The 14624-nt window shown below is 37.4% G+C and overlaps 1 protein-coding gene across 3 annotated transcripts in view; it reads right to left on the bottom strand.

The window, feature by feature from the left end:
- The window catches only part of LOC105151162 (uncharacterized), a 303301-nt gene that overhangs the window by 119327 nt on the left and 169350 nt on the right, over window positions 1-14624 (bottom strand). For all 3 annotated transcript variants that reach the window (XM_087413985.1, XM_087413987.1, XM_087413986.1), the window contains one exon: window positions 2037-2126. In XM_087413985.1, coding sequence (XP_087270111.1) covers window positions 2037-2126 — 90 coding nt within the window. The remainder of the gene's footprint in view (window positions 1-2036; window positions 2127-14624) is intronic.

Consider the following 14624-nt stretch of genomic DNA (forward strand, 5'->3'; position numbering starts at 1 on the left):
GAAGCACGCCGGAGCCCATTAGATCGTCGCCCATCGTCTCTGCCTGCCCGCGTACCAGTCAACTAATCGGCGACAAAGCGGCAGCTTTGCCAACTACGGGATACAGTTAGACATACGTGGATCCGGCCAGCTGAGCGAGCCACGAAGACGGGCGGAAGAAAGGAGCGGAGGGAGAATACGAGGCACACGAAGGGAGCATGAACACTGAGGTGATACCAGAAGGTAAGAAAAGGTAGCGGGAAGAGGAGTGTATGGTGATATACGAAAAAGGGTACGTGTGTGAGACATAGAGAAACAGAGAAGAGCATTCATTGAGACGGAGAGAGGCGGAAGGGACCGTTGGCCCTTTTACGAGAAGAGGATATAAATGGATGGATGCACGAGAAACACGAAGGCGTGCGAACTGAGCGTGTAGCTCATGTTCAAGTAAGTGGATAGTTAACGTTAATGTTGTTGCGAGGAGTCCCTCCTTAATCGAGACACAAAAGAGTCGCGTATATCCCACACTCGGTTGCAATTAAAGCGGCCGAGTGCGCTTTTCCCTTTCACCCGATTACCGTTGCAGGACGCCGCTTTGAAGGAGGGACTGGTTACGTGAACGATGTCGATATTAGACACGCTGAAAAAATAGAGACTTTACTTGATCTAAAGCAAAGTTCGATCAAGTGATTTCTCCGTTTCATATCATAAAAATATTACATATTGCTTTTAATCGATTCTAGTAGATTAATATCTCTTCCAGTTTATTATCACGAGATAACGCGATAACCATCACAATGATCGCATTTATTGTATCAAGAAAATCGAATGCTCAGATAATATTCGTTCAACAGTAATGATTATATCTTGCAACTGACTCCTGCATTCAAGACTTTCTTTTATGCCCTTATAAATAAATAAATTCTATGAATAAATTCTATGAGCTCCCATATACTGCAAAAAAATATTTGGTATATTTAATATTATTTTTGTCCAACATGAGTTTATGAGGTCTATTTCTATTAATGTAGATTAAATTTGATCTTAGATTAATTTACTTTTTATCTTTTTTTAATTTTCAGAATTAGAAGAAAAAAAAATAAGATAAATCAAGATTAAGGTTAATCTATATTGGTAAAAATGAACATGGAATATATGTATACTCATTTAAATACTTGAAACGATCATTATATACTGTCTATGCAAGGTAATTTAAGGCAAAGCGTGTTTCGTGATGCGAACACTAGCGGGTTAATCTTTGGTCAGGCTTCTTTCAGTTATCGTCCAGTGACTACCTCTTCCCGCCGTGCGCTAATCTACGACAGAGAGCAACAACTGCGCCAACTACGGGAATACAGTTAGATATCTGCAGATCCGACCAGCTGAGCCTCACGGAAAGGGAGAGAAAGGGACAATGCGGGACGAAGAGCAAGGAGAACGGCCGAGAGAATGGCGCACTCGACAAGGCAGAATCACGGTAGAAGGGAGAGAAACGGCCTGCCGTGGAAGTATCTGCCGGTACTCGACGAAGTACGTAAATAGATGCACAGAACGAGTAGAAGATGCGGGGGCGTGTGAACCAAGCTTAGGAGCCCTACGTGGTGGATGGGTGTGTCCCAGCTTCCGCATACTCCTCCGCGGTCACCGCGTGTTGTTATCTTCCGCAACGCGTCGCGAGAAGCAACGTAGAGTCGCGTGTGTGGCGTAAGTTCACGTTTCTGCTGTTGCCTCTATGTGGAGTACCTCAACGCGAAACAAAGGCTTACAACAAAAGCGCAATCGACTATCGCGATAAAAATGTTTAAATTTGGAGATCAACAATCTTATTTCTCTTTAAATAATCTAGAATATATATAGATTCCAGATAGACATTTAGCAATAATTTAAGAAATATATTGTACAAACGTTGAAAATTATCGTTTCAAATTTTTCCGCTTTTTAAATTTCGAATTTCGACGATGTATAATACAAATCTAATATCTTTCGTCATAACAGATAATTAAAAATTATCATCATTAACTTTTTCTCAGAAAAAATTGTATTTTTTAAATGCTTACCGGGAAGTGACAGGCCACATGTGAGAACGTGTTCTGGCAAGTCGTGGATAGTCCTTGGTGATGCTACTTCGTCGACTCGCTTTTTGGTTCCTGAAACCAGAACGAAGGCTCTTGTTACTTATCACAATCCTCAATACAACAAGTTCCTTAGTCATTTGCATTTCAATTTGACAATTGAATCGAATACCAGCAGAAATCGGTAATTGGATCCAATAGTGTAGGGTCGGCCATACAAAATTGACAGCCGAACGAATCTCGATGAATCACATCGAGATTAGTTCATCCTCAAATAAGATCGAATAATTACTCTATGAAAAATTGAAAACCAACTGACAGACCTATAATTGAATTCATAAGATCATTTTGTAATTGAATCTTTTTATTATAAATTGAAAGAAGTTATTTATTTCTTTCCTCAAACAAATATCTTAGCAATGAATCTTGATTTTCATTTTCATTATGAATATTACAACGCATTAAGATCTTAATTAATATTCACAAATAAGCTTTATATATTGAAATGTTAAATAATTAATTATATTAATTAGCTTTGATAAATGGTATATATATATACATATAATATCATAATGCTTGACACTTGCTGGGTAAATATATTAATATTCATAACTGAATATTAAATATTATAAAATGTTAAATAATTAATTATATAACTTTAGCGTATTAGAATTCGAGTAGTAACATTCGACATTCAATTTCTTCTGTTAAACAAACATGCACATCATGCTGAATTGTATAGAAATAAAAAAAACACATCTCTCTATGATGAATAATGCCGGTATGCTTCATCAGACCATTAAATACGTCTCTACGATTAATATCCGCTTTACGAGATACAAAGATCGATCGAAGCGCGCGTTCGCTACCGAAACGAAGCGCGTTTATCGATTAATCGCGATGGAAACGTGCTCATCGGTGGCCCGATGGCGAGCACGTTCATCACGCACGTGCGTATACCGCACGTGCACGCATGCAGAAACGAACATTGGATTGTGCTAGCCCACGAGCTTGACCTTCCCGTGAGTTGAGAGGCTCCCTCTAATTCCACCTTTTAACCCTCGTCACCTTCTGTCAGAGACCGGCGAAGGTGAACGGCGAAATGCACGCATATTCGCCTCTTCTTCAGCATATATACGCATCGCGATACATCACGCGGACGATCGAGCACTTTCTACCTTCATGAGTAACACGTCGAATAATATGTATCTCACGTCGGCATTTTAAATAGCATTACTACCGCGAGTAGCCGGCGCGAATACCGGACGTCTCATTCATGACGGCGCAGAAATAATCGAAAGTAGTAAGCGAGCGTGAGCGGCGTCTCGTCAAAGTGCATTCACTTATGCAGAATTGCGCGCCAGAGATCTCGCGGGAAATGTAATCAAGCGTAAATCAATGCCACTCGATTTGCCTTTTCTCCATATGCTGCTCTCTCTCTCTCTCATTCTCTCCTTTTCTCACTTTCTTTCTTTCCTTTTTCTATTTCTCCGAAATCGATGACAATGTAATTAACGCTGATTACTACTGGCGCGTTATTAACACGAGTGGATTGGACTATTCTCCGCGAAACACGCGGAAAAAGTTTATCGTTTACACTTGTAGACATTTAATGCCGATCGTTAAATCGGTTACGAAGAATTTTTCCACGTAGTATTGCGAACTATCGGGCGTCGTACTGAGAAGAGCATCATGGTTTTCGCGCTAATTGTCGGCCCTGGAAATACGACGCCCTGGATGTACTCAATTAACGCACGCGGACGCTTATTAAGCGATTATAAGACATTTCATCGGAGACGTTAATTACGGGTTCGCGCGGCCTCGCGACGGTTCAACTTTATCGCGTCCTCGCTCTTGTTAGGTAAATTGATCCGCAGCGAAATCGGGACGCGATTGCCGTCCATGATCTTGCCCGTGTCGGCCGTACCAACTTTACTCCGATGCAGTAAAAGCGCTTGGCTATTAAACACGCGCGGAGATACGATCAATTAGTTCTCGCCGTGCTCACGTGAGAAGCGACGACGTGCCGCGTTTGTCTCAACGGGAACGTGTCTGCTGCAGATGCCACGCGAAACGCACGTGGACCGTTCCGCATGCAAGTATACGCGAGTAAAATGAGTTGTATTGTGAACGTAATTTGAATTTGCGAGAGAACTCTATTCACGAAAGTTATGCGATCAGATTAGAAATTTGTTCATATAATTTTACTTTTAGAAAATTAATTGGAGCACGTAAGATGGTATTATCCACTTCCATCTCTGAAACATAAATCGCGAATTCTCTTAATGTGTCCAGCCGCTTGTAAAAGTTTGTAACCACTTACACCTTGATATATATTCAAACTGTTATTATTCCTCCTAGTGTCTGTGATTTAGAGAAAGTACATTAATTTCTGAGATGCTATTTCTAGTGATGAAAAAATGAAATATATTGGCCACTTCAAACCGCGATAACTCGACAACAAAAAATTGTATTTTAATTTCTTAAAGAGTATTTTAAAAAGGAGACTTTAAACTTTCAGATTGTTTCAAATTAATTAAAAACAATTTTTTTTCAACTCTATGCGTTGAAACTTTCTATTAACTTTGCGCGCTCTCGATTTGGAAATAGCGACACGTGAGCAAAAATTTCTTGAACAAATTTTGTTAATCGAGACAAAAATTTAATATTATAAGATATGAAAGTAGAATCTTTAGATTTTTAAAAATAAATTTTCTTTGTCTTTGAAAAATCATTTTACGATTATTTTTCATAAAGTTATATAAATTTCCATTTTGGTCATTGATTTGAAGCGAACTTTTAATTTCATTTAATTGAAAAATAATTTTAAACAGATAGGAGAAAAATTCGAGTAAAAAACATTGACATATCCGCTAAAGGCTGCTAATCGCAAAACAATTCCAATCAATCACCATGACGTTTACTAACTATTCATGCATATCATATCGACAATTACCGGAGAATCCACAATGGCCGTCTCTCCTCGTATGGCTATCTGCTCCGGAATTGTTCTACCGGAGGCTGTATTCAATCAACAACCGATAACTAATATCGTTTTTTCACATAGTTCGAACATCAAACGAGTCTACTCTCGTTCACGTTAAAAACACAATCGGAAGTTCACTCTTACGTTTACGAAATGGCACTGACAGGCGTGACACGCGACCCAATTTTGCTACCAGATGCATTCACGCGATTGCGTCCGCACATGCACGAACAACAGACCGGTCTTCTCTTCGTGTCCGCATAGCTCGAAACGAAGAATGACTTCGCGGATGCGGTTTTGCGGTATGTCGGCAGCCGTAGTGAGATTCACATGCAAATTTCCACGCTCGAACTCATTACGCCGCTGAGGAATGGAACAGGAGAAGGGGAGAGTGTTAATTACGTGGTAATGACGTTCATAGGCGTGTATATTTTACGAGACAACGGACCTGACGCCGCCACAAATGCAATTTTACGGGAGGCGTTGTCGGCGCAATGGCAAAAACAAAGACAGGCTGTTAAAAAAACACGGTTATCGGTGATTTATCGACGACAGTTCTCCGAAGAACTCATCCATCACTTCGACGGAATTGTAAAAGAAACGCGAAGCCTCTTCTCAGTTTCTCTTTCATCGCTCTATATCGCCTTTTGTGGAAAACTGTGAAAGAACAGTTATCTGAATAAATACGTAAATCTTCATCGCAGTAATCATCGAGCCAATGGTCAATAATGTAAACAATATCGCTCTTTTAATATAGTTGAAACAATGTATAAGCTTTACAAGGTATTGATTATCCATCGATTTCTTATGTTCTTTAATTCTCCGTTGGCTGTAAGTTTTACTAATGCGAGAAATTGCCTAATTTATTTACAAAAGAAAATCACGGAGACAAAAATTCTTTTTCATCAAATAATAAAAAATTTTAATCTAATTTTTAATGTATTTATGTCTCTTATACATTTGCATTGAGTTTTATATTATTCAAACTTATGATATTAGTCAGTTTAATTTTGTGATTAGTTAAGCAAATCAAATTTTCAGCAGGACATTGTGGCCCACATTCAGAACGTAACGCTTTTATTGATAAGTACGCGCTTTTATTTATTTCAATTTTATTTTATATGTTATATATTACATATATATGTGTAATATGAACTATATGCTAAATGCACTCTACATCGTCGTAACCGCGTTCTGAATACAAGCTATGTATATAGGTTAGATATCGACAAAAAAATAATACACCTTCGTGCGCGCGATATCTAAGTAATAATAATAACGATTAATACACCCCACACAGCTGATTGTAATATAAAATATCACTTCCCTACTCATGAATTAACGGAAGCTGGTATCGTTTTATTTCTCGCGATAGGAACTTCCGCTAGGGCAAGCGCGCAATTACTTTATCATTATTTATCAATAGAGCCATAAATCATTCTATCATATTTACCTATTTGTTTCATTACTAAGAAACAGCATAACGAGAATATAAGCAGTTAAAAATACCGTTTCCACGATTTTCCTTAATTCATAAACACGTCGCTCTTCCGTCTGTCTAATTACATTTATTCACCGTAGTAAAATAATGCAACGGGACATTATCGTGGCGGTCCTAACAATTACGAGTGAAATTAGTTGTCGATAATAATTATAATTAAATAGCATACGTATCTCAGAATAATAAACGGGAAGTGATTATCGGCCAATAGATCGGTGGATATTATTTATGCAAATTATATGTAGCTACCACCGCGAATTCGCCATCGTGCTTATTATCGTGCTTCCCTTCGAGCTGTTTTTCGAACGGAGACGATTTCTAATTTCTTGTAGGCGTCGAAACGATCAAATTCGAAATCATTGACAGATAATCTACGCCATCGAATCGCCGCTGATCGATACAGAATTGGTTGTAATTGCCGACTATCACGCGAGGAAAACAGCTGACGAGACCGGCTGCCTCCGTTCGATGAGAGATAATGTTAATTCTTTGTGCGATGCATCAACGAAGAAACGGTCGGGAGACACGCGACCGTATCTATTAGAGTCATAATTTAGAGTAAACAAATTTATACGAACCTGAGAATCGGGCATCCCGAGCGCGGGATTTCGCGGAAGGGAATACGGCGGCATCACGCGAGACTGTATCGCGTAGTAAACGTCCAAGTGATTTGCGATAGAAAATCGCAATTATATTTCTGTAATAGAGACGGCTGAAAGAGATTACACGCCGATACGCGTAAATCTGTTTTTAGATTAGAAACTCTCATATTATATAACTTCCGCTCACTTCGAGATTTACGGATAATCTTTGCTCAGTGTGATATTCACAGATATTATGTGATTTAATGCAGCCTTAAAATTTTGATGCTAGTGAGATTGAAGGAACAAGAACGTCTAATGAACGTCTTTCGATCAATTAAAGTAGAGGAGGGTAGATAAATGGAATACAATTGCGTATGTAACTGTAAAAAGAAAATAATTGTCGAGATGTGAACGTTAAGTGTATCGGCGAGAAATAATTTTCTCATTACACCTAATAACATCGGAGAGTTCATAATTCACTTGAGCGAATGAACCTCGTGCGAGTGCAAAGCAGCTTCCTTCTCTCGGATCTGCGTGGGATCACTGACACAACGAATTGAATGGAAAGGAAGGAGGGAGAAAGAGAAAGAAAAAGAAAGAGATAATAAGAGCGGGAGATATATGGAGAGACGATCGAGGTCACCGATACGCAATCGAATGCCGCTATTGCATACGCCGTCCGATGTGTCTAAATGCAGCCGCCAAGAGTATTCCTAAAAACGATATAATTTTCTATGCAGAGACTGTCGTCGGAATCGAGAGATCGTCCACTGTATCGTCCACTGATCGTTCATTCTAGCGGTTGGCGATTCGAAGCCTTGTCTTATCTCAGAGTTCTATCGACGGAAAGTTGACACAGTTACATCCATCGTGCTAAAATTTCCCCCCCAAATGCATCGGCAATTTTCTTCTTAAGAAAAATAAATAAATACTCACTCCCCCCCTTTCAAAAAAACAAGGTGACAGTAAAAATAATGACTTAAGACAATAAAAAGTTCTGAAAGAAATGTTAATAACCTGCTCTTTGGATTTTTTTTGAAATGAATTAGAATATTTTATGAAAAATATAAAATGCAAGAAATATCAAACAATTAAAAATAAAATATAATTTAATGTTTAAAAAATGAAATCTTATTCTTTTTTAATTTCTTTTTAAATATTTTTTTCTCTTAATTGATATAATTCTTTCTTAATTAATAAATATACAGCTAATATACGTTTATTAAGCATTTAAATAAGCCGAGTAACAAATTACGTTGTTAGAAAATTAAAAGAACATAGTTAATAATACAGCGGCACTTCGTCTTCGATCTAATAGTAAAAGCGCGGCCTAACGTCGAACTAATAATTATTACCTCCAGGATAATACCACTTTCCATGACTTAAGCCGATTAATCACGTTAGCATTGGGTCAGTTTAATCCTAGTTTTTAGCGTTTAACTTCCGCGCAATTCGATGCGCGCTAGCACGCGACTTAACATCATGATTTATAGCGCGAAAGCGCAATCAGGCGGCGCGCGATGATTTTATTTAGTGACCTCTCCTCTAGCACCGGCTAACAGTTATCGCGATACGCTGTAATTAGGAGCAGACAAAAACAGCGTAACAAAATCCACCCGTCGTTTTTATACCGCGCGTGAAGAAAGTGAAACGACCTATTTTTCGCGGTTTTTGTTCCTCCTTAACTTGGCGCTAAGTGTGTCCCTAATCGCTTCACTTTATACGATACTCCGTTCTTCGCGCGCGTCACCAATCTACCTCGAGATCAGACACGAAAGATCGGACCAAAGCACAGGAACGGAAGAACACTCGTCTCGCACTCGGTCTCGTTTCGCCCGCGGTGGTTGCTCTTGTATTTGGGTTAATGCATGTTAACGCATCAAGTCCGAAACCACTCCCAGCGCCATAAATCTTCGTTCTCGGATTTATTGTCGCTACACTAGACACAGTGTATCATCTCGCGAATAGTTTCAACGCGAAATTATTGCTAGACCCGAGGCAAGCATTACTCGTGAATACTTTAAATTTCAATGGCTAATCAGGCAAGATTCTTGACTTTTTCTATTTGTACATAGATGATTGAACAATTTTATTTTTACTACGCAAATACATTTACAGAACGGTATCTTAGGAAAAAATTGTTCTTTACTCTGCATTTGTAAATCCATTGATGAATTCGTATTATTTTGAAACGCAATACAAATACTCCAATTTTTTAATATACGACTTTCTCATTCTGTTAAAAAAAATTACTTCGTGTTGATAAGTGTTCTTCATAGAATATATACAAATTTACATAAATATAGTATTCCTTTACAAATCATAATCGTTACATCAAAAAAGCTATATTTAAATACATTGTATTTGAATACAGTTCAAAACATATCGCGTCTCATAGAACTCGATTCTTCAAAGATTTTATGGCATCTTATTTATGCAGATGCTTAAGAAACGAAGCGATCGAGTAATAACTTTCGGGTTACTGCTTTACTATCGGCAATGCTATTGTTGAAGAAATATACCGTTTCTCTTTATCAGATGCACACACGAGTCGGATAATTTTCATCTCGTCACCGTTAAATCTCTCTTGCGCTCGCATCAAATTTTAAAGTGTAAATACTTGCATGACGCCTACAGAGTCCATAATATTATTTTGAAATAGAATTTAAAATTAGAATTCTAATACATTCCTTCCTTGGTACACACTACTGATCCGCTAGAGTTCTGACAGACATTTCAGAATATAATACTGATTTTTATGTTTCAATCCGTTTTAAGATTAATGTACTTACTTACTGTTAGCTAAAAATTCTTTTATTTATTTATTAAGAAATATAAACTGCCACTAAATAAATAATTTTAATTAACAATTATCGAATATATTTTTCTTGCCTATTCATTGATCTACTCATTCCGTTATTATTCTTGAGTTAAGTTTCGTTTAGTGCCAATATAAAAATATATGAATATATGAATACATGTTTAGGATTACATGGTATTATGGTGTATACAAAGTATTATAGGCTCTGGAGACTGTCACGTCATGCGTCTGAGAATTCTAAGAGTTTAATGCTCTTCGCAGATTCGTCTTCAACTGCGGCAGTGCGAACCTATTCGCCAGCAACGAAACCGCCTGTATTAGCATAAAGCGATAGGTGTCGCAGACCGCCGACTCGATTGACTCGTAAGCAAAGGTTGATTGGATCCTCTCGCTTTACGATGTGCCGTTTGCAATTTAAACGTTTCCATTCGTGACATCTTGAGGTCTGGCGCAGTGTGTTTCCGCATGTCTATGACCTCTCGACATTTTCCCGCCGTTTCTTTATTGTGAAGATGCGAAGGGTAGAATGCACGACAGTTTTAACTCAGAAAGACCCTAACGGATGTTTCGACCATTAGAAAATAACAAATGAATAGATATTTCGAGAATTAGAATTATACTGATAAAATTGTATTGTAGTTTCTAATATAATTACATTGTAGTTTCTAAAAGATGAAACTCGTAAGATAAAGTAAAATAAAACTTAAGCGTAAAACTTAATTTATTTATATCCTTGCTGCAAATTTTTAATTTCTAATACAAATAATTTTATGATTGTATCTCCGTCTAGAAATTAGAAAACAAAAGATTGTAGAAAATCGGAACTAATTTTGCCGCTATATTCACGCGAACATAATTTCTTCTAAAACGCCGCTCGTACTTTCTATTTATTATAATAATAACACGCGATATAAAAAAAAAATTTCATGCTTAATACTCGAGCGACATTTCGAATTGGTATCTTTTGGGATGCAAAAAGTAGATAGATTGTAAAAATTTCTACGTTAGTTCTAAATGTAAGTTCCTATTAAAATGATGCCTCTCTCTCTCTCTCTCTCCTCTCTCTCCCTCCTTTGTTTAGATCATGAATGGGATAGTTACTGTATAAATCACATGTATAATTCGCTAAACGGTTATTCGGAGGATTATGAACGATGTCCTTGTCAGATTCAGTAAGTCGAACATCGTGGCTCCTTGGGTGGTCTTAATCTTCAGTCTCTGTGACTTCCTTCATGCAAGTTCCGTGACTCTATTGCTATAGAAATCCATCGAGTGCTCATGTACAAGTATTAAAAAACTTAGGATCTTTATATGGAATTAAGTGTTTTTGCGAATCGCAGTACGAATGAATAAAACGTTATCACGTTCTTATTTCATTTCTCATAAACGAAGTGAAACGAGCGAAATGTCACGAATAAATAAATAATGCAGTTTATAATCATTGCAAACAAATAATACATATTGTTCAAATTTTAACATAAATATAAAAAAATAAAAATATGAAATTTTCATTAAAATAAATATTGTATTTTAAAATATTTTGCTCCATTTAATTTTGATACATTTAAAAAATATCCTTTTGAGAATGCTGTTCGAGAATCCATCGCTAAGTGAGTCAAAAAATATGCAGCAAACATAACGTAGCAATCGAATGAAATCCCGATAAGTCGGCAATCTCCTTGAACCTGACCGATTTATTCTATGACAATTTTTATCGAGCATTATCCAGCATGTTCTCCATTTGGAGGCATCGACAATGAAATCTGGCGCAACCGGCTCTTAACGGAAGCAGTTAACATCGTAAATGGAAACTGGAAACGATTTACGCGACGATCAGCTTTCAAGCTCGAGAATCTCTCAACGCGTTGATTCTCTAGGAAGAATCTGCTAAATACCATTAGACTTCCTTCGCGAGTATGGAGTGTGCTAATTACCGGGGTCACATAATTTTCCGATCGTGTGCCTTACGTGCCGCGCGAGACGTCTTTAACACACGTACTCCATCTTTGATTTTTCTCGTCCCTTTAAATCAATAATAATATCTATAGTACTATGATTTATTGTAGTATTGTAGTATAATTCTCATTTCATCAATTATAAAACATAATTGATTTTATCCATTTGAATTTAATACGTAAACTTTAAACTGTCAATAATTTCGCTAATATATGTATATATCTTCTAAAAAATTTTCTATCATAATCTATAATTCATTCAAAAAGATTCATTTTTAAAAATTCAAAAATATTCTAATTTTATTGTCTTTCTTTTATAACAAAAGCTTCAACATTAAGCTTCATAATTTTTCGTTTTTCAAAATTAATTAAAATTACATAATTGTCACTGTTACTATAATTAATTCGTGATTAATCCGTATACTTGAATAAATGCATTTGAATATACAATAATATACGTACAAGCAATATGCGAGTAACAAATATAATAAAAATGATATAACAATTTTTCTGTAAAATATAATCCCATACAGTATTGGCTAACGTCTCGTTTTGCTTGTAACTACTGTAACTCTTACACGCGCGCTTTAGATCTCATCAAACTGTGTCGCAGGTCGCAAGCTTGTGATAATCAAGTCAATTTTAATATTCATCATCAGATTGACTGTAACAAGCTTGCGATCCGTGACACAGAATGTGACTATTGTAGATAAGGCTTATAGCTTATATCACTTCAGGTACTTTTTTTCTATGCAAAAAAAGACCCCGTGCACAGGAGGCCGCGCATTAATAAGAGGAAGTGTCTAATGGACTTCCGCTGCGTTGTTCTTTATTTTCTATAGCGTCCGCGGCCGTGCGTTTGTTTGTAAATAACGTCATGGCGTAATGAGCCGTGTAATGCGGCGGCATTTATTCGGCTCGTTGAAGATTGCTTTATTCACGGTCGGATCAAAAGATCCACCGGCGGCCGTGCTACCAGATTTTACGATGTCGTGATGGCAATTTGATCGCTATCTGCATTATGATTAATAGCGACAACTTCCCTTTTCCACCTAATGATCCAAGGTGCGCCTCGACAATTGACAATAATACGAGAATTTTGTGAAAGCGGACGAGACGATCATCATTAAAATAAAAATCCAACGGAAAAAAGAGCTCTGAAAAGCGTACTCTTACAAGTTCATTTTATATGTCATAAAACATTATGTGTCCTATAAATATTAATAATGCCATAGCATACATTCTCTCTCGATGTAGAAACAATATTAAAATGATGGATTATCTCTGTTTTACATCAATTTCTAATTAAAACAATTACAGACAGCAATACATTTATTAATTTAAGAAAGACTTTACTGCAGTAAACTTTTCGATTGCTAATAGCCATACCGAAGCTTGTATGATCGGCGATAATTTCATCAAAAACATCATAATTAATGTTTCAGAAGGCGACGCGACGTTTACAGCAAGTAAAAGTCGCAAGGGAAAGAAACTCATCTAACTCAATCATCGTTGACAAGTATAATAAGGCTCCGAATTAATCCAATTGTCCTGCTCGTAATTGAATTGCGTAAGAAGCGAGAAATCGATAAAGCGAACACAGTCTCGGAGGGGCAAACAGCTGGGCAATCTTGCTATTAGCTCGTGCAAACAACAAGCAACCCCGCATACTCGGACGTGATGAGTGTAATTGCGGAATACGATTGACCGAACGGACGATAATTCCTCGTTTTCTCGTCCCATACTCGACACGCCGCGCGTCGAACGGAGGAACGCGCTGCGAGAGGTGAACAGCCTCCATTGTAGAAGCCGCTTGATTCTCGCTTAAGTAGATATGATTGAGGGCCGCCGTGGGGACGATCAATGAGCTACTAAGTATAGCCGGCCCATGAGTCCGGCAAACGTTCAATCAACCCGTGCGCAACACGGGATACCCGACGCAACACGGCTCGCCCGATGTACCACACGAAACGCTTCAATTGAATCGCGAAACCCCCGGATACGCACGGTGGCGATGCAGAAGCTCGCGGCGATACGTCACGCTTCGCTAACTGTTCGCTCTAAACTCGTATAAGCAATCGTGTCACGAAAAATCGCACCGTTAGTCGCGATTGAGCAAAAAAAAATAGGCAAGAGACATGTGTATAGAAATCTAGTAAAGAAAAAGAACAAATACGTGACGCTCAATTTGCAAATTTACGAAACTCACAATTATCATAAATATCGCACTAATAATAAAAAGAAATGTGATAGTGCCTAGATATATATATATATATATATATATATATATATATATCTAGGCGTCTATCTATATACGTAATATCGCTCATTTATATTTCCGATAATTCTGTTTAATAAAAATGTAAGATATGTAAGATAAATATGTAAGATTAAAAAATCATATATTCTTTACAGAATTCATTGTTCTATAAGAAAAAAATATTTTTTTACCTGAGTTCGTAGCGCGATCAGCGAGTTAATAAGGTGATTACGAAGGAAAAGCTTTTAAACCTCGATAGCTTTGGCGGCTCTGACATTCTTTACAAGAAAAGGAAGCGTGGGAATAGTCGACCGAGCGACATGTACGTCTCGATAGCGAATCTCGTAAAATTTACTGGCTTTCACATGTCTCCGACGACATCGAGCAATAAAATTCCATGATGTAGCGCGAGAAACAATAAAGTGAGCGAATTAAATTATATTCTAGGTATAATTTCTCTTCACCT

This window comes from Acromyrmex echinatior, chromosome 15 (assembly GCF_024713525.1).
Source record: "Acromyrmex echinatior isolate Ae372 chromosome 15, ASM2471352v2, whole genome shotgun sequence".
Classification (NCBI taxonomy): Eukaryota; Metazoa; Arthropoda; class Insecta; order Hymenoptera; family Formicidae; genus Acromyrmex; species Acromyrmex echinatior.